Source organism: Petaurus breviceps, unplaced genomic scaffold, assembly GCF_028583685.1.
Source record: "Petaurus breviceps papuanus isolate PSGF00001 unplaced genomic scaffold, PetGlider_PUasm1.0 164, whole genome shotgun sequence".
Lineage (NCBI taxonomy): Eukaryota > Metazoa > Chordata > Mammalia > Diprotodontia > Petauridae > Petaurus > Petaurus breviceps.
In genome coordinates this window covers 12753734-12779137 of record NW_027185735.1, presented here as the reverse complement: position 1 = coordinate 12779137, position 25404 = coordinate 12753734, and the positions used below count along the sequence as shown (strand labels likewise).

General features: G+C 36.6%; 1 protein-coding gene across 4 annotated transcripts in view; it reads left to right on the top strand.

Moving 5' to 3' along the window:
• The window catches only part of CGRRF1 (cell growth regulator with ring finger domain 1), a 57219-nt gene extending 32382 nt beyond the window's left edge, over window positions 1-24837 (top strand). For 3 of the 4 annotated variants that reach the window (XM_069082341.1, XM_069082342.1, XM_069082340.1), the window contains 4 exons: window positions 13084-13261; window positions 13428-13575; window positions 22849-22956; window positions 23443-24837. In XM_069082341.1, the coding sequence (XP_068938442.1) occupies window positions 13084-13261; window positions 13428-13575; window positions 22849-22956; window positions 23443-23778 (770 nt within the window). In that variant the 3' untranslated portion in view covers window positions 23779-24837. The remainder of the gene's footprint in view (window positions 1-13083; window positions 13262-13427; window positions 13576-22848; window positions 22957-23442) is intronic. The other variant, XR_011167236.1, reaches the window with a different exon arrangement.
• Window positions 24838-25404: the final 567 nt, after the last annotated feature.

Here is a 25404-nt window from a genome sequence, read left to right as displayed (position 1 = left end):
ACTGTGAAACTCAATATGGATCTTGTGTAATAGAGCCTCCAAAAAGGCTAATGCAGCCTTAGTCTACATTAATTCCCTCTCTTTAATCTTCCAACTCTCTATCTTCTGTCTTATTCCTTGATGCCTACAAATGCACCAAGTCTAGCTTGAGAAAATCCTTACCTGACCCTACCATCCCCTCAAGCTATTATGTTATTCTATTTTTCCCCACAAACTCCTACAAAAGCTGTCTTTACTTTCTTCCTCCAAGTCCTTTCTTTCACTTCTTAACCCCTAGTAATCTGTCTTCTGAACTTATCACTCAATGGAAACTACTCTCTCAATGTTTATTTAATTGACAAATCTAATAGTCTTTTCTCAGTTCTCATCCTTCTTGACAGCATTATTGTTTCTCCTGAATACTTCTCTGTGGGTTTTCCTGATATTGCTCTCTCTTGGTTCCTTAAGCTTTTCTCAGTCCCCTTGGCTAGATTATCATACAGGTTATCCCCTAATTATTAGTGGACACCAAGACCATATGGTGCATTTTTTCTCTACATACCTGCTCTTTCTTGATGACCTAATTGGCTATCATGGTTTCAATTGTTATGTGTATTCAGATGACAGGTAGGTAGGTAGGTAGGTAGGTAGGTAGGTAGGTAGAGAGAGAGAGAGAGAGAGAGAGAGAGACAGAGAGAGAGAGAGACAGAGAGAGAAGATAGATAAGATAGATAAGATAAGATAGATTGATTAGACAGATAGATCTCCATCCATGGCCACTTTTCCTGAACTTCAGGCCCACATCACCAACTGCCTTTTGACCATTTTGAACTGGGATGTCCACAGGCATCTCAAACTCAAAATGCCCAAAATCATACTTACTACATTTCTCCCAAAAACCCATGCTTCTTCTGAACTTCCCTATTTTTTTGTTGAGGGCACTAACATTCTTTTTCTTACCTAGGTTCATAGTCTTAGATTTGTGTTCAACTCCATATTCTTCCTCACTTCACATATACAATCAATGGCCAAACCTTGTTGATTTTACTCCTATAACATCTCTTCCATTCACTTTTTTTCCATCTGCACAGCTACCACCTTTGTTCACATCCTCATCACCTCTCACCTGGTCTATTGTCTCTCCCTCTCAGATGTCCCTTCCCTTTCCTATCCATCCACCACAGAGCTGCTAAACTGATTTTCCTAAAGCTTAGATCTGGTCATGTCACTTACCTTCTCAATAAATTCCAGTTGCTCCTATTACTACTAGGATTAAATACAAGCTCCTCTATTTTGCATTCAAAGCCTTTTATAACCTGGTGCCATTGTACTTTTCTAGCCTTATATATTACTTCTCTTCACATAGTCCATGGCTCTGTTAAACTGACTTTCTTGCTACTCCTCACATGTGATATTCCATTTCTTGTTTCTGCTTTCACCCATGCCTAGAATCCCTTTCCTCCTCACCTCTGCCTCTTAAAATTCCAAATTTCCTTCAACGTTTAGCCCATGCATCATCTCCTATATAAGGAGACATGATACCCTTTCTGCTACTGCTACTTCCTCCCCTCAAAATTACCTTGTACTTAATATTTTGTGTACCAGATGCTACAGATAATGCTTTATGACAGTGAGATATAGAATAAAATGATCTCTAAAGAATTAAAAATGAATTCCACATAGAGGACAGTGGAAAAGCTCATGGTAGGTGTGATCACGTTGCAGCATATAATCAGGGAGGAATTCCAAAGAACAGGAATAAAAGACATTATCATAGACTTGTATAACAGGAAGAGAAGATGGGCTGGTCACACAGCAATGTTGAAAGATGATGTTGGAAATAGCCAGATTGTTCCATCGGTATTGCCTTGATGTCAGAAGAAAATAATGAAGGCCCCCAGCATATTGGGTCATCTCGCCTTGGTGAATTTATAGGAAGACTAGACAAGATTCACACAAGATGAGCAGGCATGGATGTATTGCAGTCTCTATCATTGGAGGGAACTTCCAAGTCCACAAGATCACAGATCCCTTTGAGCATATTTTCTACATACACTTCAGTATTCCTTTATAAACTCTGACAGATCTTTATCCAAACCCACTTTGACTGACAAGTTCGGCAAGTTCGAACAGAACAAGCCTTTCTACGTCTTTTACTCGGGGTTCTAGAGAGTACTCCTGGGAAATTATAGAGCTCTGTTAGAAGGGATTTTAGGACTTGGAGTTGGCTAGCAGTCAATCCCTTCACCCTTAGGTGAGAAATTAAACTGATTGGGCTTGAAGCTTGAAAACTAGCTCTGGGACTCAAGAGGGTAGAGAGGTATTAGAGCTCCCTACCCTTTCTCTTCCACTAAGGACTTCCCCCTCTGCCCCACTGCACACTCACCTAGACTCATAGAGTAGGTTTAGTTCTGTAACATTCTCCTACATCCCTGCAACAACTTAAGGAAACCCAGATTTACAGAAGGAATCCAACTGAAATTTCAGACAAAATCTCTTAGTGTTCCTTTCTAAACAGGACACCAAAATTCTGGTCTGCACTTCTCACTGAAACAAGAAAGTTAACTTAAAAGGAAAGCAAAATGCTTTAAGAGGTGTGAAACTCCCAAAATGGGATTAAACACATGTTTTATTACTCAGGATTTCTAGGTCATCAGGCAAATGTTATCATTTGAACTTGAAGGTGGGTGCAAAATGATCTCACAGTAAGGCAAGTAGTCTAGTTCTATTTAAACTCAAGAAAAATAGGAACATTAAGCAGCTAGGCATCAGCATTTTAAGGAAGTATTCATCTTTTCCATATCAGCTACATTACTTGTACTGGGTACAGCAAAACAAATATGAGTGTATAATGAATATATATGAGTACATTAGAAAAAAAAGTTATCACAAAAAAATTGGTTTGGCTTTTAAGGAAACATACTGGAATAGCTCATAATAGTAAAATTATAGCCTAAAATGAGAAAAAAAAATCCAAGTTTTTCTGCTGGATCCCCAAACTAGGGAACTTAATAACTAAAGTCCTTAGTAGAGACTCTCCCTGGTGGGTCCCAGCAAATGCAAAGGGCTCAATATTTATCCCAGGTGAGGGCCCACATGTTGCATTTGTAAGCTCCAGGGTATCTTATATCAGCTCCTAGGAGAAAATGAGGCAAGTTGGGTGACTGAGCAAGGCTACATCTCCCTCTCAGAGTTCTAGAGGATACCCTTGAGGGATTATGGGTTTCTTTTCTACTACTGTTGACTTGAACCTCCATTTAAGTGTATTTCTTCCCAATACCAATCATCAATTAAGAGTTAGCATCTTCCTTATGTCATCAATTGCCTCAGTAATTAGTGCCGGAGTATCATTTAACCAATTAACATCAGTAAATTTTTCAAAAGAATGTTTACCAAAGAGATGTATAAGACATAAGAACAGTCATATAAACATTTTCCTCAGTATCTGGAGGCATACTGTGTCCTACATGATTTGTTCCATGGGGAGAGTGGGCTTAAAACTAAATCAGTTGCTATAAAGCATTTGATTTTCCACCAAGTTCACTTCTGAATGTGACGTGACCAGTAGATATCATTCCTTCTTGGTTGCCTTTAATCCACTGCTGGGCTGAATCTACCAGGTTGCCTTCTCACCAGACTTAGCTTCCCAGAAACTCTGGTGTGGATAGTTCTTGGACCTTTGGAGTGCTCCCAACTTTTTGAAGCTCACAAAGTTCCTTCTCCACCGAAGATAGGAAAGAATAGAAACAGTAGGAACCAAGCAATAAAAGAATGATATGTTTGTGTCTTCATGACAGCTTGGATGGGATAAGTAGGCTATGTTGCTGGTGGTGGCGCTATCCCCTTTCTCTACCTGAAGTCTTATGGCAGTTTTTGCCTCACTCATCACCAGGAATGAGAGGTATTAAATTGTTCCTGTGGGAGTCTTTTTGTATTCAGTTCACAATGAATTGCAACACATTCAGTTCCAATGTGAATTCTTCACCATACAGTTCGTGTGCTGGATACAGTCCTAAAATATTTGTGCTTATTCTGAAGTAGAGAGCCAGACATTTCCATTCCATATCATCACAAACCTCTAGAAGCAAGCTTAACTAAATATACATACTCTGAGGACTGCCCCATCACAAAGGTATCCATTTAGTAGGGCTATCACTGAGTCAGTCACAGCTTAATGACTTTCTGTGTATAGTTCAAAGTTCCTTTTTTAGAACTGTCAACTTCAGTGTGCTTGTCCTTCCTCTATTCCAACAACTATTTTCCTTTTTCTCATCTTTGTCAGTCCCATGGGAATGAAGTAGAACCTCAAGGTTGTCTTAATTTGCATTTCTCTAATTAGTGCATTTGGAACATTTTTTTCCCATTGGTTTATCAAAACTTGTGTTTCTTCCTTTGAGAACTACTTGTTCATATCCTTAGACTACTTATTTACTACGGAGTAAATCTTGTTTTTATCAATTTTCTGTATATCACAGATTCAAAATCTTTGTCAGAGAAATGTTATACAAACATTTTCCCCCTGTTAACTGTTTCCATCTTCCCATTCTGTATTTTTCATTAGTTATGAGAACATTAATTAAACCAAAAACTGCCATTTTTTTGAAAAGATGTAACAATCCCCCTCTCCCCACACTTCATGGTTCCACCATGTCTTCCTACCAAAGGACTACCCCTGGGCTATATATATTAACAATATGTGTTATCTTCCCCTATTACACTATAAATTCTTTGAAAGTAGGGACTGTCTTTTTTTTTATTTGAATTCTCAGCTCTTAACAGTGCCTAGTATACAGTAAGTGCTTAATAAACAGCTTTTCCTTTCATTCAAATTAAGATTTGTGGAGGATTTTGTGGGAAAGATAGTAAATTCAGTTTTGAACATGTTGCATTTAACATGCCTTTGGGACAATTTGAAAATATCTCCTAGGCAACTGGTGTGATGTGATCCATGACTGGAAAAAAGAGGAAAGTCCTAAAGATGATAAAAGTCTACCAAGAACACAGGCTCATAAAATCATAAATTTAGAGCTAGAAGCCTATTAAGTCTAATCCCTTTATTTTATAGATGAGGAAACTGAGGTCTCTAGAGGTTAAAAGACTTGCCCAAGGTCATAGAAGCAGAGCTAGGATTGGAACCCAAACATTTGACTAAATCCAATATTCTTTCCTTGCACCATTCTGCCTATGGCAAAGAACTCTGACCTACAATAAATGTTATAACTTGAACAAGTTAACCAACAATACCCTCACAAGGCAGCAAGCATTAAAGCAGTTCTTCCTGTAAAATAATTCCATGGCTCTGGAAATGGAGAGAATACAGATGATAGGATAGTAACAAAACTGCTTATATGCTGAAGCAGGGCAGATAAATAGCAACTATATTTGCAAATTAAACAATCTAAAAGAACTATTCGACTGGTATTGATTTTTCAGTTCATTTTATTTTATTTTTTTGTTTTCTGGAGAGGGGAATGCAGGACGATTGGGGTTAAGTGACTTGCCCAAGGTCACACAGCTAGTTTTTGTGTTAAGTGTCTGAGGCTGGATTTGAACTCAGGTCCTCCTGATTCCAGGGCCAGTGCTCTACTCACTGCAATACTTAGCCACCCCTAGCCATCTAGCCACCCCCAGAGTTGACTTATAACCTCACTGGATACTATTGAACCACAGCTTATGCTTCTTGAAATTTTCCATTAAAAATCTGAAGTGTATCACCAGCAGTTCCTATGTACATACAATATATTAGATATTAGAATATTGATTTTGGTAATGGCTAAGGTCAAAGGAATACAACTCCTTTGCTTAAGACTAGAATAGGGTATGTAAATAAAAATTCCAAAACAGTATATTAAAGTGAAACAAATACAGTTGGCAAACTAATTTTGACATCAACATTTATTAAACACCTTCTCTGTGTCAGTCCCTGTGCTAGGCAATAGGGATAAAGGCAAACACAAAGTGATTCCTGCTGTCAAAGAGTTTGAATTCTGTAGGGAAACCTTATGTTCACATAACTGTAAATATGAAATATATGTGTGTATAAAAAATAATATGCAGTTTGGGGGGTAAGAATGGTCAGAAAAGGTCCCATGTGGAAAGTGACATTTGAGCTGAATTTTGAAAAGAGCTGGGAATTATAAGATGTGGTCATGTGGAGAGAGTACACTGCAGACATGGGTCATAGCTTGTGTAAAGGCACTCAGGAAAGACATGGGATGTTTATGGCAGGATCAAGTGATGGTTTTTAAGTTGGGGGAAGGGGAAGGGATATGAGAATGTTTATAGGAAGCAGGGAAGCAACCACTAGATAGAGATTTAAGACTGGAAAAAAAGAAAGTGGAAATGATAGAGGAGGCAATCTGAGAAGACAGGATGGGATGGGATCAAGTTTGCACATAGAGGGGTTTCTGTTGACACGAGAAGAATTAATTTGTTAATAATAAAAAGGAGTGACAAAAGGAAATGTGATGGTGTCAGTAATGTGAGACGAGGCGAAGGACAGGAGTAGATTCTTGGTGAATGGCCTCAGTTTTTTATTGCTGTTGTTATGAGTCAAGGTTCTAAGCTGAGAGGGTGGGAAGAGGCTTGAGGAGAGGAGACCTTTGGAACAGTTGCTGTGGTAAGCAGGATAGTTAATTGATAAGGAAAGAGTAAATTCAAGCTAGTCCAGAACTGGGCATTTTCAGCATTTTTTTTTCACCAGCCAGCATAGTCCAACACACACAGGAACAAACAATTGATGTATTTTGGCAAACTTGTCAAAAGTTGTTCATCTGCCAGGACACTGTTTGATTATACCTTTAAAATTATGCCTTTAATATTACCTATAATCCATCTTGAAGGGAAAGGAATACATATGTCTGGAGGATAAATTATATATTCTCTTTTCCTTGTCTTTATTACACAATATCTTTCACTCCCCCCAACTTCAATCCATTTCCTTCCAGCAGAAAGCATGTACTTGTCAGTTCCCATTCAATGATAAACATTTGAAATCAAGTTCATGATTTTTTCAATATTGTATAATCATTATGAGTACTACCTCTAGACTTATTCTTCCTCTCCACCCCTTTTCCTTGATCCTTAAGGTAATTTATAATATTTTCAATATTTGCTACTGATTTTTTCTTTATAATTTTTGTTGTTGTTCAGGTGTTTCAGTTGTGCCTCAGTCTTAGCGACTAAAGTTTTCTTGGCAAAGGTACTGGAGTGGTTTGCCATTTCCTTCTCCAGCTCATTTTATAGATGAGGACCTAAGGCCTACAGGGTTAAATGATTTGCCCAGGAGCATGCAATCTGAGGCCGTATTTGAACTCCGGAAGATGAGTTTGGCACTCTATCCACTATGCCATCTAACTACCCCATTTTTTAGAATGTTGACAGATATAGTTTTAAGAAGAAAAAGCACTACGCATTTTATTGCAGCAATGGTGAACATTCTTCCTATTTCTCTTCTTTCTCTGCCTCCTTTCTTTGTCTCTCCTGTATCACCTTCCCCAGGTGGTTCCCCTAAGACCCTCTCTAGTGTCCCTTAATGATCACATCTTTTCTTAACCTCTATCAATTCTATGTTGATGACAAATATGTATTTGTTTCCCAAGTTTCCAAACCAAATCTGCAATTCTGCATTTAAAGCTTCAGCTAAATTAATCACTGTTTACCAAAAACTTAGCCATTCTCCCAAGTTCCTTTTTTTCTTATTATCTCCTAGTCACTCAGGCTTGAAATTTTGGAATTATATCTTTTGGCTATACATGAATAAGCAATTTTCTGGTTCATCAGATAAAGCAATGCAAATTTTACTACCTTGTAGCACCTTATTTTTGTGAAACGAGGTTTCTGCTATAGACGTTATAAAGACAAAATATCTTTCTTGATGAATGGTTGAAAAAAAATTATGAGTAGCAGTTATCACCACTGTCCTTAAACTTGCACCAAAAACTTACGCCATCCATCACAATCACATTAAGGTCATTGTTTTTTAAGTATGACTGTGAAAATTATAAGGGATTTTATCAACAGTAATTGAATGTTATTTTATTATGTAATTAAGATTATGTTGTATAAAATTGTAATAAATTTGTCATTTTATTTGCATAAAATGTTAGCTAAGAAAATTATTTGCATAAATTGTTTTATGAAAAGTAGGAGAGGTAACAATATATATATATGTATGTGTATATATATACATATATATATATATATGCATTTTTTGTTGTTGTTAAAAGGGCACTGTTAGGGGCGGCCAGGTAGCACAGTGAGTAAGAGCACCGGCCCCAGTGTCGGGATGACCTGGGGATCGAATCTGGGCTCAGACACTTAGCACCCACCCAGAAACACCTGGCCTTGTAACCTTGAGCAAGTTACTTAACCCCAATTGCTTAAAAAAAAGAGGGGGCACTGTTATTGCTACATAAAATCTGGTAACCACTGACCTCTGAAATCTCTTCCTACTGAAGGAATCAGTGTGAAACAAAGGAAGAAGTTCTAGGTTCCACTACAGATCCATTACTTGATACATATATATTCTTGGGTACTCGATTGGGAATAGAACTTTATATACTAAACTTTTTCATGGTGATAATTGCACAAATATTTTATGTCCAGTTCTGAATAATCATCAGATAGTATTACCTCCTAAGATTTTAACCTTTTTCTTTTCTTTCACCCTCTTACCTATAAGCAGAAACACAGGTGCAAAATAAATAATAGAATCTAATTTATCTGTTTTGTAAGTATTGATTGTTATATAGGTTAAATGTGAAAAAAAATTTCACAAATAAAAATTCCCACGATTTTCACTACAAGAAGGCAACAATTTTTTAATTGGCATTCATATCTAAACCAAATGGATAAGCATGTCAGATTCTTGGCAATTTATTATCTTTCTAAAATTCCAGAAGAGACAAAGTAATATTATGGTTCACAGAATTTGTAATAGACTTTATAACATGTACACTTTTTTTAAAAAGTACTACTGCTACTTTTGTTGTGTCTTTATCTCGTTCTTTCAGCATATGGAATATACTTAGCCTTTACTAAGGACCAGCAGGCTTTACAATCCTCCTCAACCCTGTACCCTCTAGACTCTCAGGTATTACCACTTGATCTACCAGTGTACCCAGAGGACTCCCTAGCAGTCCTTCAGCTGCATTCTTAGGGTCACTGAGCCTTTCAATAAACCCCACTGCAGCTGGATCCTCCTTTATATATTGTTTCTTGCAATTAGAATATAAACTCCTTGAGAGCACAGACTCTTGATTTTCTGTTTATATCCCCAGCAATTAGCATAGTGCTTAGTACAAAATAAGGACTTAATAAAATTTTCATTCATTCGTTCCTTTATTTATTCATTCATCTATTCATCCTAGTCATTGTTTTAGTCATTCATCTTTTTTTTCCTCTGTAGTGTTCAGTATACCTTTTAAGAAAAAGTACAAACATTTCCATTTTGGAGTAGCATCATTTTCCCTGTATCCTTTATTTTTTTTCCTTTCCTTTCTCAATATCCTCATATTTTTGTTCTTCTCCTATGTTTCTTTTCCTGTTCACTCTGGTTTACCTTTATTTTTCCCTAAACATTGTTTTCTTGTATTGGTTTCCACTTTAGAAATAATATAAGGGTCACACTTGTATTCTTTTCTGTTCTACTCTTCTTCCATACTTCATTTTTTGTTTCATTCTTTCCTTACTTGCATTCTCTTTCCATTTCCTTTTTCTTGTATAGAAATACACAATTTCCTTAATATTTTCTTTTGTAATTAACAAGTATTTCTTTTTCTCTTCTGTCTATCTTTCCCCTCCATTAAAATAATGAAAAGGAAAACCTTTTTAATGCTCTATTGTGATTAGAGAAAAATAAATATTTTAAAGTAAATGTTTTAAGTCCTGTTGGTGGAATAATTTCCTTATCTCCTCAATGGTTGTGTTTGACTGTGGCTGAATTTTCATTTCCTAAACTTAAAGTTGACCACTGAGTACTTATAAAATTTTTAGATTAAATTTTGCCCTGTAAAGTTAAAGACAGAATTTGGTCCTTTTTAGCATGGTTAGATCTTTAAAATTGTATTTGAGTTTATATCTATCTATCAACAAATGTTGAGATTAAAAGTGAAAAATGTATTTTTCTTGAAACATATGGAAAGATATTTATTAGTTAACATTCCACAAAAACTCTAAATGGAAAGGGGATTCTCTGTATATAATAAGGTTCTTCTACATGCCCTTATTTGCAGATGATGTTCTGATTGCATTGAATCCTGGAGCATATAGAACCTCTTCTAAGAGATTCCAAAACCTCTCGAAAGAGATTTGCATAGTAATTAAAACAGAAATAACCAAGTTGTGAAGAATGCCAGATTCCTACATGCAGCTTAATAGTCAGACCATAGAGATAAGTGTCTCAGTGCCTATGTCTTAGAGCCTGAGTATCAGCAATGAATTGAATGGTTAGGGAATTGAACTCTCAGCAAGTTTTGGAACAGCAATATCTCATAGGGATTAAAATTACAGATAACCCAAAGGAAAATAAAAGACATGGTGGATATAAGTAAATCAGCCCATTACCAATAAGAACTTTCATGGCCAAAGAGGCATAAAAGACACTAATACATATGTGAACAGAAAATGCCAATCATGTCTTCAGAACAAAGTAGAACAGCTTGTATTGTCATCCATGAAATTTGAAGACTAAAGGAAAGTTCCCAGCACCTTAGGTATAAATAACCTCTGTGAAGGAACTATATAGGATGAGATTAGATGGATAAATTGTGGATGGACACATAGATGGATATATAGATCTGCACTGGTAGGAGGAACTGATGATGGACCAATGATTTCATTAAAGTATAGGAAAATATTGTATCCTTCAAACACATACTTAAAAATTAAAATCTTAAGCAAGGATAATTTTTGCATTGATGACTTGCTAACTACAGTAATTTTCAAATTTTTTAATAATACCAAAGTATACTTAATATTCTGCTTAGTTACAGGTTTTTTGGGGTTGGAGTGATATATATATGTATGTGTGTGTGTATATATACATACATACATATATTTGTTAACACATATGTTAACATGACTTAGTTAATTGCGTTCTTTACTTTTCCACAAAAACCTCCTTTTCACTAACCAGTATCTCTATTCTAGGGAAGGTTTGAGAGATATCTTTAACTTGGTGTTAAAAAAGAGCTCCCTGATCCCATCATAGAAGGTTTACAAGAAAGGGAAAAAGGGCATATCCTGAGCTTCTCCTAAGTAAAGTCTTTTTTTAAAACTAGTTTCTTCTATTTTTTCCCCATCCTTTTTTCAGAACCCCTTTATTTGGATAATTTTCAGTAGTCTAACGTTGGCCTTTTTCTTCTCTAAATCCCTCTTTCCTTTAGAAGCCTCATTTATTTCTGTTACTTCAGCATCAATCTCTGTGCAAATGAGACTCAAATCCCTAGACCAACTTCTTTTGAACTCCTGACCCACACCTCAAATTGCTTACAGGAAGTCCCTGTCTAGTCCATGATGTCTCTAAGTCAACATTCAGAAGGCCACCTTTCCCTCCAGTAAATCTACTTCTGACTTTCCACAGTTGTTTGGGGCACCACTATTCATTCAGTCTCCTGTTTTTGTAACCTTTTTGTAAGTCTTTGATTTTTCCCTCTCCTTAACCTCTCACATCCTATCATTGAGTTACCATGTCCTGTCTGTTTTACCTCTGCGAATCTTAGATTTGTTACTTCTACTTTATCTCTATTGCCACCACCCTAGTAGAGTCCTTCATTGCCACCTGACTTTTTTCAAAAGCCTCCAACCTTCATTCTTTCCCCTATGCAATACATACATCATCTCCTCTTACCAGAATATTCTTTCATAAATAGTCAGATCCCGTCATTCCTCTACTCAAAAATCTCCAATATCTCCTTTACTCCTTAAATTCAAGACCATTTGAAATCTGGTGCCACCCAACCTTTACATTCTAATATTACTAATATCCATGCACTATATTTTCCAACTAACCTCTCTGTTCTTCCTGCCCTACAACACTTCTTATACTTTCTATACCTGGAATGCCCTCTCTTCTTTTTTTTAACCTGTTAATTCTCATTCTTCTTTTAAAGCAGAACTCATATGCCACCTCCTCCATAAAGCCTGCCCTGATTAATCCTCTCCTTCCTCTCTTCTCCCTCAAACTTTATATAGGACTTTTAGTTTGTTAACTCTCTAATGCACTTGTGTATTATGTGTTATGTGCTTTATCCTTCACCATACTGCAAACTGTAAAAGGGTAAAATTGTGTTCTCTAGATTTTTTACGTCTTTCAGAGCCTAGCACAGTGTTAGCCTAACACACATAATAGGCTCTTTGTAAATATTGTTTGAATGAATGTGTTAACTTCACTGTTTTGTTTAAAATGAATTATCAGATCGTAACACATACTTTTATTATAATTCTCACTTATATAGCATTGAAGGTATATTTTCTTCAAAGCAACTCCATGAGGTAGGCAATATAAATATTCACCGATGGATAAACTGAAGCTCAGAAGTTAAGTAGGTTGTCCATAGTCACAAGAAGTCCCTAAGTATCAGATCTAGGAATAAGTATTCAAATATAAGGAATATTTATATTGAAAACAAGTGTGAATTTTTTTTTTGTATCATACATTCTTTTGGGTGTTACCATTAGTGTGCACAAGCAACAGCTGTCAGTATTGCATTACTTTAAAAAAAATCAAGCCTTTGGAAAAATACTTAGAATGAGTAAGACTTTCCATTGGGAGGAAAAATAATTTTAAGACTTACCACATGTAAATAATCCACTAGAGTTTACAGGCAGAGATTGTCACCTGAAATGAAGCTAATGAACTTCCTGTCCTTCTTCTTTAGGTGACAGTGTTTTAGTTGTGGTGAAGAAACTAGAACAGAAACAAGAACTCATAGCTTTTGTCCTTTTTCATTCAACTCAGGAAACCCAAACTCCTGTAACAGTTGCAGGGAAAGCCAGCACTAGCCTAGCCAGGATAAGTCAAGAATTTTTCTCATTCGTAGTGTATAATTACATTTAAGGATATATTAGACAATTTTTTCTTTTTTCTTTTTTTTTTTATAGATGGCATAGCCTTAACACCTGATTGTATTGAAGAAAGCATCCTTACATGCTACTGGGGTTGTGATGTGCAAGAATTGTATGAAGCCCTGCAGAAGCATGTTTATGTTTCCAGAATAAATACTCCACAGGCCCTAGAAGATGCCATATATAGTAAATATGTCTATCGAGAACAACATTTGTATCCTTTTGATTTTATATGTGATCCATGTTGTAAAGTTTGGGGACTTTGAAATTTGTGAGTAAGATGAGACTTTGCTAAATTAGTTTTTCTTATTTTTAACTTATTACATGTCTTTGTTTGCAATGGCAGTAGTTATTTTCCCCTTACATGTACCCAAAAAAAGTGTTAAAAAAAACAGCAAAGAAGAAAAATACTGTCAGTTACCAAGTGATGCTAAAATTGAAGATTTTGGCATTGTACCCAGATCTCAATATCCACTGGTGGCACTATTGACCTTAGCTGATGAAGATTCCCAAGGACTTTATGATATTGTAAGTAATTTTTGAAATTCCCATAGAGTATTAACGTGATAATGATAGTTCTTAATTTTTATTTTGCCCAAAAAAAGAAAACCTTTATTTTCTCTTAAATTATGCTAGTTTCATTCCCCTTTAAAACTTGAATTCCTTTGCGTTTGGGTTTGTTAAAATCATTTTGGAATACTAGAATCTATTTGTGATATGTATATTTGCAGCTGTTCATTTATAGTGATGTGATAACCAAACAATGGAAAAAGAACAGACTGATTATATACTAACCATAGTTGTTGTCAAGTATGTGATTGATTTAAAAAATAGATCTAGATTTCTACTTCCAGGAGCCAAGATGGCAGAGTAAGAAGTAAATTGCTCACACCCTCCTTTATTGACCTTGAAAGCCCAGAAAATATTGTCCCAGGAAAAACCCTAGAACAGCTGAGCTGGCAGAAAGATTGGGAGTAGCAGTCCTGTAGCCCAGGAAGTTTTGGGGATTAATGTGAAAGGCCCCTCTTACTCTGGGCAAGGGAGAGCAGTACAGGACAGAAAGTGTCCCAGCAAGCACCTCAGCAAACTAAGGGGAGATCCTGAGCCTCAGGGTGGTGGAGCAGGCAAGCACCAACACCAGGACCTCACCAGTGCCTCAGCACAGGCAGGGGAACTCAAAAAACAACCACATGTGCCAGTGTTCTCCAGCAACCAAATCTCCCTGTGCTTCAGCACAACTCCAGGAGACACAGCTCCAGGCTGACAGACATACTTCAGCAGCCAAACATTTGAATGGAAAACCCAGGTGAGTAGGCATCCTCCCAGGGCCAGACTCCCCCCACACACACACATACTGTGAGAGTTCCAGTGTTGTTGACCCCAGCTCAGCACCAGGTAAGCTGCCAGCACCCAAAACCCCAGCACATAAAGCCAGTGACCAGGTCTCAGATTCCTAGCACAAGAAACTTGGGTCAGTGCCCCCTGTGGTCCAGCAGGAAAACTCAACTTTAAAATCCAGGAAATAGGCGAACACCGTGAGCAAAAAGCAGAAATGAACAATGACCATAGAGTCTTATTATGGGGACAGGGAAAATCAAGGCACAAATTCAGAAGAAGATAACTGTCAATATATCCACATCCAAAACTTCAAAGGGGAATATGAACTGGTCTCAAGCCCAAAAAGCCTTCTTGGAAGAGCTTAAGAAGGATTTAAAAAATAAAATGAGAGAGGTTGAAGAAACATTGGGAAAAGAAATGAGAGGTATGCAAGAGAGAGTCAGTAACTTGGAAAAGTAAGGACAGATATTGACTGTAGAAAGCAAGTCTTTAAAAAATACAATTGGCCAAATGAGGGGAAAAAAAGACACTAAAGAAAACAATTCCTTAAAATGTAGAATTGGCCAAATGGAAAAGGAGGCACAAAAACTCACTGAAGAGAAAAACTCCTTAAAAAGTAAAATCTGCCAAATAGAAAAGGAGGCACAAAATCTGATAGAAGAAAACAATTCATTAAAAATTAGAATTGGTCAAGTGGAAGCCAGTGACTATGAGATATCAAGAATCAATCAAACAGAAACAGAAGAATGAAAAAAAAATTAATCTAAAATAAAAATAAAATAAAAGGAAATCTAAAATACCTCACTGATAAAACAACTGATCTGGAAAATAGATCAAGAAGAGGCAACTTAAAAAAATTATTGGCCTACCTAAAAACCATGATGTAAAAAAGAATCTGGACAACATCTTTCAGAAAATCTTCAAAGAAAACTGCCCTGATATCCTAAAACAAGAGGGTAAAGTAGTCATTGAAAGAATACACCAGTCACTTCCTGATCCCAAATTGAAAAAAATCGAAGGAATATTGTAACCATATTCCAAAATAACCAGGTCAAAGAGAAAATACTACAAGCAGGCAGGAGGAAACAATTTAAGTATCAGAAAACCACAGTCAGGATTACGCAGGACCTTGCAGCTTCTACATTAAAAGATCAGAAGGCGACACCTATGGAGGGGCAGAGTCAAGATGGCAGAGTAGAAACACGACCTCCAAGCGGCTCCAGCTTCCACCTTCCCCAATCCATGTAAAAAGGGGACTCTGAAAAAACTTTGGAGATGCAGAACCCACAAAATTACACAAAGAAGCTAACCTCCCTCTTAGGGCAGGACGACAGGAATCAGCCAGCGAAGCACTCTGGGAGCTAAGCCCAGGCCCACTTGAGCCAGAGGTTTTAGCCCCAGGGCAGGCCTGACCAGCCGCCAGCCAGGGGGACTCTAGATCAGCAGCAGCTGTGGCCGTTTCCAGAATTATCAACACACAGATGCAAAGGACAAAGAGAGAGGTCATTGCAGTCAGGACTCTGGGACCCAGTAAGTGGGAGTGTGTGGCTTTTGGCCCCGGGGTGAGAAGCCGCTGAGCCGCCAGCACAGCCAGACAGCACCACATGGCAGCTTCAGCTCCTGGCCTGCAGAGTGTAGGGAGACCAAGCAGCCAGTCTGAGGGGTAATCGCTCTTGCTTTAACCTGCTTGGATCTGGATTGCAGTCTAGGGTGAAGGTCCTGGGGCGTGTGTCCAGCTTGCCAGAGCGTGTGGAGGCCGCACAGAGGGCACCCATCTAATACCTCTGGCAGCTGAGAAAACCCCAGTGTTTAGAACGAAAGCTCCCCTGTCTGGTGGCAGAGTCCTACTGTGGCAAAAAGCCCAGGGGTCAAGTGACTGAGGGGTGACATGACCAGGCAAAGGAAACAAACCATACAGAAGATTCCAACATTAGACTCCTATTTGGGGGACAAAAAGGAGCAAAGCAAGAAACAGGAGGAAGACAGTGAAGTCAGAACTCCTGCACCAAAAGCTTCCAAGGAAAATACGAGCTGGTTACAGGCCATAGAAGACCTTAAGAAACAGATGAGAGAAGTGAAGGAAAAATTGGGAAGAGAAATGAGAACAATGCAAGAAAATTATGAAAGGAGAGTCAACAGCCTGACTGAGGAAAATAACACCTTAAAAAATAGACTAACTCAAATGGCAAAAGAGGCTCAAAAAGCCAATGAGGAAAAGAATGCCTTAAAAAGCCAAAGTTTCCAGATGGAAAAAGAATCTCAAAAGCTCACTGAGGAGAATCATTGCTTCAGAATTAGATTGGAGCAAATAGAAGCTAATGACTTTATGAGAAATCAAGATGCTGTTAAACAGATCCAAACAAGTGAAAGAATACAAGGCAATGTGAAATATCTCATGGGAAAAACCACTGACCTGGAAAATAGATCCAGGAGAGATAATTTTAAAAATCATTGGACTACCTGAAAGCCATGATCAAAGAAAGAACCTAGAAATCATCCTCCAAGAAATTCTTGAGGAAAACTGCCATGATGTTTTTGAACCAGAGGGTAAAATAGAGGTTGAAAGAAACCACCAATCACCTCCTGAAAAAGATCCCCAAAAGAAAACTCTTAGGAATATTATAGCCAGGTTCCAGAATGCCTAGATTAAGGAGAGAATATTGCAAGCAGCCAGGAAGAAGCAATTTGAATATTATGGAAACACAATCAGGATACCGTAGGATTTGGCAGCTTCTACACTGAGGGATCGAAGGGCTTGGAATATGATATTCCGGAGGGCAAAGGAGCTGGGATTAAAACCAAGAATCACCTACCCAGCAAAACTGAGTATCATGTTTCAGGAGGAAATATGGTCATTCAGTGGAATAGAGGACTTTCAAGCATTCTTGCTGAAAAAAACAGAGTTGAATAGAAAATTTGACATTCAAATACAAGAAGCATGAGAAGGTAAACAGGGAAAAGAAATCATAAGGAACTTATCAAAGTTGAACTATTAACATTCCCACATAAAAAAACAATAATTGTAACTGATGAAACTTTTCTCAGTATGAAAATAGTTGAAGGGAATATATATATATATATATATGTGTGTGTGTGTGTGTGTGTGTGTGTGTCTGTCTGTCTGTCTGTCTATATATGAGGGTATATGGGCATATGAATACATATGTGTGTATATATGTTTACAGGTATACATAGAGGGCACAGGACCAATTTAACAAGAAGGGATGATGCTTAAAAGGTGAAATTAAGTGGTGAGAAAGGAATATAATGAGAGGAGATGGGGAGAGACAGAATGGGGTAAACTATCTCATATAGAAGAGGCAAGGGAAAGTGGTTTCAATGGAGGGGAAGAATAGGAAGGCAAAAGGGAATGGGTCAACCTTATTCTCATTGAATTTGGCTTGAGGAGGGAATGAAATACACACTAAATAGGGTATCTCACCCTACAGGAGAGTAGGGGGGAGGGTGATGGGAGGGAGGATGATGGAAGTGAGGGCAGGCTGGGGGGGAGGGAAGTTGGAAGCATCTACTTTTGAAAAGGAATGGGATCAAAGTAGGTGGGATAGAAGGGAGGGAAATATAGCCAGCCTTTTACAATGTATCTACTATGTTGTTGTTTTGCATGAGCTACACATGTACAACCTATACTGAACTGCTTATCTTCCCAGTAAGGGTGGGTGATAAGGGAGGAAGGGAATGAATCTGGAATTCAAAGTTTAAAATCAAATGTTTAAATATATATATATACACACACACACACTATTATTATTATACTATTTTACATGTAATTGGGAAATAAGATATACAGGCACTGGGGCATAGAGATCCACCATGCCCTACTGGAAAAGTGGAAAGGTGTATGGGAGAAAATATGGGAGAGAGCAGATTGGAGGAGGGGATATCCCGTGGGACTGCTATTTTTGGGCGGTGGGTAGGGGGAAAACGGAGAAAATTTGTAACTCAAAATGCAGCGGAAATGAATAATGTAAATCAGAAATTAATAAAGCATTTAAAAATGGAAATAAATGAATGGATAGATAGATAGATAGATATAGATAGATAGATAGATAATTGAAAAAAAAAAAAGCTCAGAAGGCATGGAATATAATATTCCAGAAGGGAAAGGAATTTGGATTACAACTAAGGATCAACTACCCAGAGAAACTGAGCATAATCTTTCAGTGGAGGAGATGGGCATTTAATGAAACAGGGGACTTCCAAACCTTCCTGATGAAAAGACCATAGCCCAACAGAAAACTTTATCTTCAAATACAAGCCTCTAAGGAAACCTAAAAAGGTAACCAGGAAAGAAAAAAACAACAGCATGTTATTAATAAAAGCAAACTGTTTACATCCCTAGCAGGGAAGATGATACTTTTAACTTTTGAGAACTGTATTGTTATTATGACATTTAAAAGGGGTATACATAGACAAAGAGTGTGGGTATAAATTGACTTTGATGTGATGATAAAAAAAAATCAATGCAGTGGTGAAAGGGGATTGTACTGGGAGAAGAGGAAAGGAAGAGGCAGAAAAGGGTAAATTGAATCACGTAAAAAAGCACAAAAACCTGTTAGAGTAGAGGGAAAGAAAGGAAGGAGATGAGCGTTGTTTGAACCTTACTCTTACCTGATTTGACTCAAAGAGGGAATACCAGTCACTTAGGTATAGAAATCTAACTTATCCAGTAGGAGGGGAAAGGGGAAAGAAAAGGGAGGGGGAATAATAGAAGGGAGGGAAGACTGAGGGAGGCAGTGTTCAAAAGCAAAATTCTAGTGAGGAGGGAAAGAGAAAGAAAAGCATAAACAGGAGGGAAAATAGGATGGAGAAAAAGACAGTAATCGTAATGGTGAATGTGAATGGGAGTCGGAATGCAGATGGAATCATACTATTTGCTCTCCTTTTCTTCTGTTGTTTTGTTTCTATTGGTTCCTCCCATTTGCTCTAATTCTTCTTTACATCATGACTAATGTAAAAATATATTTAATATGAATGTATGAGTAGAACCTATATCAGATTGCATGCCATTTGGGGAGGGGGGAGGAAACAGGGGGAGAAAATATAAAATTCATAATCTTACGCAAGTGAATGTTGAAAACTAAAAAAAATTATATTTTTTTTAAAAATAGAACTAGTATGCTCTGACATTTCAAAAAGAAAATAGGGCAATCAAATATAGGCTAATCTCATGTATATAGAATATGTGGCAATTTTGAGATTAATGTAAGGTGAAGCATGTTTAAAAGAAACTGCTTGTAAAACGAAAGGAGCAGCTAGGTGGTGCAGTGAATAGAGCACTGGCCCTGGAGTCAGGAGGACCTGAATTCAAATGCATCCTCAGACACTTAACACATACTAGCTGTGTGACCTTGAGCAAGTCACTTAACCCCAATTTGCCTTCTCCCCTCCAAAAAGAAAAAAAAATTTGTCTTTATGTACAAGTAAATACAGGATAATGGGAACACATGGAGGTGCTAGCTGATGAAAACTTCATACAACTCTTTGCATTACTCTTATGGAGCATTTTAATGATAGATATTTGTGTACTTGTCTTAAACCTGTCTAAAGATCACAAGTTCTTTGAGGCCAAATACTCCCATCCTCCCCACCTCCCCCCCCCCCCCCCCCAGTATTTAACAACATATTGTTCTTTAACATGTTATTCATCAGAGACACTCAATACATATCTATTGCTTTGGAGAGGCATGTATATTTGAATCATAGCTGCTCAATATGAATTCTATATAGGATTAATTTTTGACATATAGAGAAAGCTTCTATCTTGCCTTGATTCCTTAGTCTTGCCTTGTTATCTTCCCTGAAGATAATCTCATCCTTCATGACTGTCTAGCTCTAGTAACTCTTTGAAGATATAGAACGAAAAATGGCTTTGAATTTTCTTCATATGACATAGTTGATTTACCCTCATCAGCATTTTCAGTAAATATAGCACATAACTATGCACATACTGCATAGTCTTGTCATCAGTTCCATGTATGTATGTTCGTGTTAACCGTATAACCTGATTAGAACTTGCCTTCAAAATATTTCCATGAAATTATTTCCAGTTTACCCTGCTTGTTGCACAAATACAATTGGTCGTTTTTGTTTTTCTTTGTATTCCCAGTGCTCAGCAAAGTATGTAGCACATAATAGGTGTTTAATAAGCGTTGATTCATTATTGACTTGACTCTTCTGTCTCTAGTCTTAAATTCTGTCTCACATAATTGTAGTGACCAATTTATTAAAGTACTAAATTAATTCTATTGCAGTTTGGAAATAAGGAAGTGAAAATTTTTATGTTATTAGGAGTTATTTAAATAGCAATGTGACAGAAGCTGTTTTCACTTTTCAGTTATATTGCTTATTACTTCCATTCATGTAAGATTCAAATGTAATATAAAAAAGTATGGTTGACTGGATCTTTTCTGCAGCCAAGAAGAATGTGAATGAAAGGGATATTCTTCCTGGTTACTCTTGCTGCCTTTTTTTTTCCTGAAGTAAGCAATGATATATTCTATCTCACCTCCTGTCCTCATTGCAGATCAGTCACAGCATCCAAAAGGTTCCTTGTCAGGCTGGCAGAAAGACCTAAGGAAGATGACCCCCAATCATTCCTGGTGGCCATAGTTCTATTGGGTGATGACCAAGTCGTTCTGGGGGTTTGTGGTTTGTTTTTTTTGGTTTGGGTTTGGGTTTGGTTTTGTTGTTGTTGTTGTTGTTGTTGCACAAGCAACTATTTTGGTTTTGTTGTTTCAGTTTTACAGGCAGTTCTTAACATGCTTCACCTTACATTATTCTCAAAATTGCCACATATTCTATATACATGAGATTAGCACATACTTGAATTCCTGTTTTCTTTTTCAAATGTCAGAACATACTAGTTCTATTTTTTTAATCAGATACTTGACAACAACTGTTGTTAGTATGTAATCAATCTGTTCTCTCTCCATTGCTTGGATATCATATTTTTGACTTCTAAAACCTGGCAATCCAAGTTAAACTTGGACCTCTGAACATTTGTTTCAATTATGTCTCTGTTAAAAATAACATAAGATGTGCCTTATTGAAAACAGTCATCCATTTCACATAAAGATAGTAGTAGACTACAATATGTATTGTATAAGCAGGCTGTGGCATTTTGCCAAAGCTAATCATGCAAAAGAGGCATAAAAGACATCATTAAAGACATATATTTGACTGAATAAGGAGATGGGCTGGTCATATAGCAGTAGTGAGGTATAGTAGTGCCTAAACATTAAACAGATATACACAAAATACCAAACTAATACCAAAAGTCAAAGGAAAGCCTCCAGTACATTGGAGCACATATGATCCCTTACGAAGAATTTATGGGAGGATAACGAACAAAATTCATCTGGAACAAGAGGACATGAAAGACTTGTTATATGCACTGCTAAGAAAGGGGTTCCAAGGCCAGTGAAGTCACAGATTCATTGAAGCATTAAAGTGTATCTTGATATACTTGAGCAATATAACAAATTTGGCCAAATTAGTGAATTCCTTCAAAAACTATTATAAAATAGATGAGCAAAATACTGAAGTTTTAATGGTTTATTTGGGGGGGGGGGGTGTTACAATCTATTTTCTTAAATAACAAGAGTCAACTCTATTTAAATATTTCACTTTAACAGTTCCTTAATATTTGTTGAGTATTCTTCTAAGAACAAAACCCACATGTTCTTGTAATGATGTAGAGAAACTTCCAACTTTAGGAGTGATTATAACTTCTCTATTGTCTGTGTGATTTTGATGTTTACTTGTTATAAGAGGAATTATATTCTCAGGAGTTTTGTGATCTGGTTCCTTATCTGTGAAATCTATTCCCTTTGTTCCTTTAAAAATATTTGTTATAATGATCTTTTAAAATATTGGCTGTATTCTAAAAGGTCATGTTGATAGTTGATGCATTTTATATTTAAATTTAGGGGATATGGCTATTTTTTAAATATTTGTAAAATGTTAATAATAGCATTTATATGATACTTTAAGGCTTACAAAGCTCTTTACAAATATCTCATTTTGCCCTCCAACAACCCTGAGAAGTAGGTACTGTTATCCCCATTTTACAGAATGAGGAAATTTAGGCAGAGATTAAGTGACTTGCCTGGGGTCATGGAGCTAGTAAGTTGTCTGAAGCTAGATGTCAGATTTCCTGATTTCAAGTCCATCATTCTGTGTCCTGTACCAAAAGCTCTAACATTAACCAGGCCTTTTTTAGCTAATTTATAGTAACATATATTCATTAAAAAGGTTTAAGTACAATTAAAAATAATATAGGCAGAGGTAATTACTTTCCAAAGGAATACTTATTAACTAAGTGACTAACTTAGAGTTCATTTGATTTATCTTCATCTTAATTTTATTTTTGACATATTTCCTTCCCTGCATATGTAGAATAGTGCAAATAGAAAGTAAAATAATAACTAATTTTGTTTTTAGATTTCAATGGTGACTGTGATTCATATTCCTGATAAGAAATACAAACTTTCCTGCAGAATATTGTATCAGTATGTACTACTGGCTCAAGGCCAATTCCATGACCTTAAGGTAAGCTGTGTCTTATATACAATCTTTTCTTTTTGTCTTCAAGAGTAGCAGAATAATGATTTAAAATAGATAATTGGGTCTTACAGTAAGTACATTATTTTAGTAGTAGTTTCATGGTAGATTTTATGTGTCAAATTTTTTATATGAAGTTTATTCTCACTTGATACATGTGCCCAGTGTTATTGTTATTAGCAGTATTATCTGTATGCCTAGGTTAAAATGATAGTAAAACTTTTAGAGGGAAAAGATCCAATGTATATGTAGTCCAGTCACCAAAAATATAGTAATTGAACTATAAAATTTGGAAATCTACTTTGAGGAAGAAATAATTTCCCACATGTCCTTTTCATTTCTTCCTACCTACAAATTCTCCCTTTCCTTCAATTTACTAGGTCATAATTGGTTTTGGCTACCTCTTACAAGCTTTGACTATAAATACTTAATTCACTTTATAATCATATTCAAATTTATTTATTTGCTCTTCAGCAACTTTTCATGTCTGCAAATAATAATACACCATCCTTGAGTAACCCTTCTCCAGAAGAACAAAGCACTGACAGACATTTATTGGAAAAAGCTGGACTGGCTGAGAGTGAAGTGGAACAATATGAAGAAAATAGCAAAGACTGTGTTGTTTGCCAGAATGGGAAGGTGAATTGGGTACTCTTACCATGTAGACACACATGTTTGTGTGATGGCTGTGTTAAGTATTTTCAGCAGTGTCCTATGTGTAGACAATTTGTCCACGAATATTTTGCACTCTGCAGTCAAAAAGAACAAGATAAAGAAACACCAAAAAGTGAAGGAACTGTTACTTCTTAAAGATTGTCTACTGAAGATGGAGACTTTTTTTGCTTTAAAATCACTCATAATTTAAAATCTGTGCAGTATTGCTGGTAAGTGATAAGAATTACCTTCTAATTTCATATTTGTACAGTGTGTTTGTAGTATAAATTAAGTGTTCATTCTGCTCAGTATGTCTATCAGAATAGCAATCACCTGCAGTGTTTCTTTAAAAAATACAGCTTTTTGAAACCTATAAATGTTTGATAACTTCATGTAGTGTTAAACCATTCTTTAAAGAGACACCGGGGGTGGCCAGGTGGCACAGTGAGTAAGAGCAGAGTAGGGAGACCTACTCTGGTGGCCGCAGAGTAGGGAGACCTGGTATCAAATCTGGGATCAGATACTTAGCACCACACCCAGAAATAACTGGCCATGTAACCTTGAGCAAGTTACTTAACCCCAATTGCTTTTTAAAAAAGAAAAAAGAGAGACACCTAAAACTGAGAGGAAAAATAAAGAACATTAAATTTTCTCTTGTTAACACATTTTTTTTAATGTGCAATTAGGAGAAAATTTAGCTATAAAATAACTGTATATTTTGGTTAAATGAAAGAGGAATAGAAAGGCATTCTAAACCTTGCCAAATCCTTTTCCTAAAAGTTGATTAGCTTTTAGATGTATCTGTATGTTTGCACTTGTAATGTAACTGATATTCATACATGTATACACAGAAATCAGTTTTTAAATGCAGGTTCTACATCAGAAATACAGTATTCTATATTTAAGTGTTTTCATTGTATCAGGTATTAATATTCATGAACCAGATGTGAAACTTGAGCAATGAAATAATTTCTGTAAGAAAAGATCAGAGTATTAGAATGACACATTTTATATGATGAATAGTATGATTATTAATGTAAATCTTTGCCTTTTTTTCTGTAAAAGTTGAGATGCATTACTTCACTTTTCTTCCTCTGTAGTCTTGTCTACAACAGAATAGATTTTGGAGCCACCAAAATGCACCTAAAGAAGAAATAAAAATTATTATTGTGTGTTTTTATTCCCTAATAAATCCCAAGCCCTTCTGAAAGATAAGTATCTTGGTTTATTTGTTGACTTTTCTGTTTAAAAGGTAATGAAACTAAGTAGGTTAATTGCATAATTACTAAAAAGATAAAGATAGAGCAGAGCTTCTAGGGTCTTTAATGAAAACTCCCCACAGCAGGAGATGAGAACAAGAAGAAAAATGAACCTTGTGAGAAAATCAATTATACGCACCATCCAGGGGCACATTTAAACTTGACCTATACTATGTATACAAAGTCTCATACAAAGAAGCAACAATGAGATTAGACCATACATATCCCTAAAGTCCCTCCAGGTCTAACTCCTGTGTGAATTCCTTAAATGCTGAATCCTCTTCACTGTGGTCTCAGTGGTTTGGCTTCTGCTGCTGCATTGATTCCATGTGCCCATCTATCATATCTGTCACTTTCCTTACATTCATATGGCCACTGCACCAGTTCAGGCCTTTAGCACATTTTGTCTGGACTACTGTAATAGCCTTTTGATCGCTCTCTTCCTTAAGTCTGTAGTCTTTCCAGTTTGTCTTCCACACAGCTGCCAAAATAGTCTTGCTGAAACATAAACCTGACCCTATCA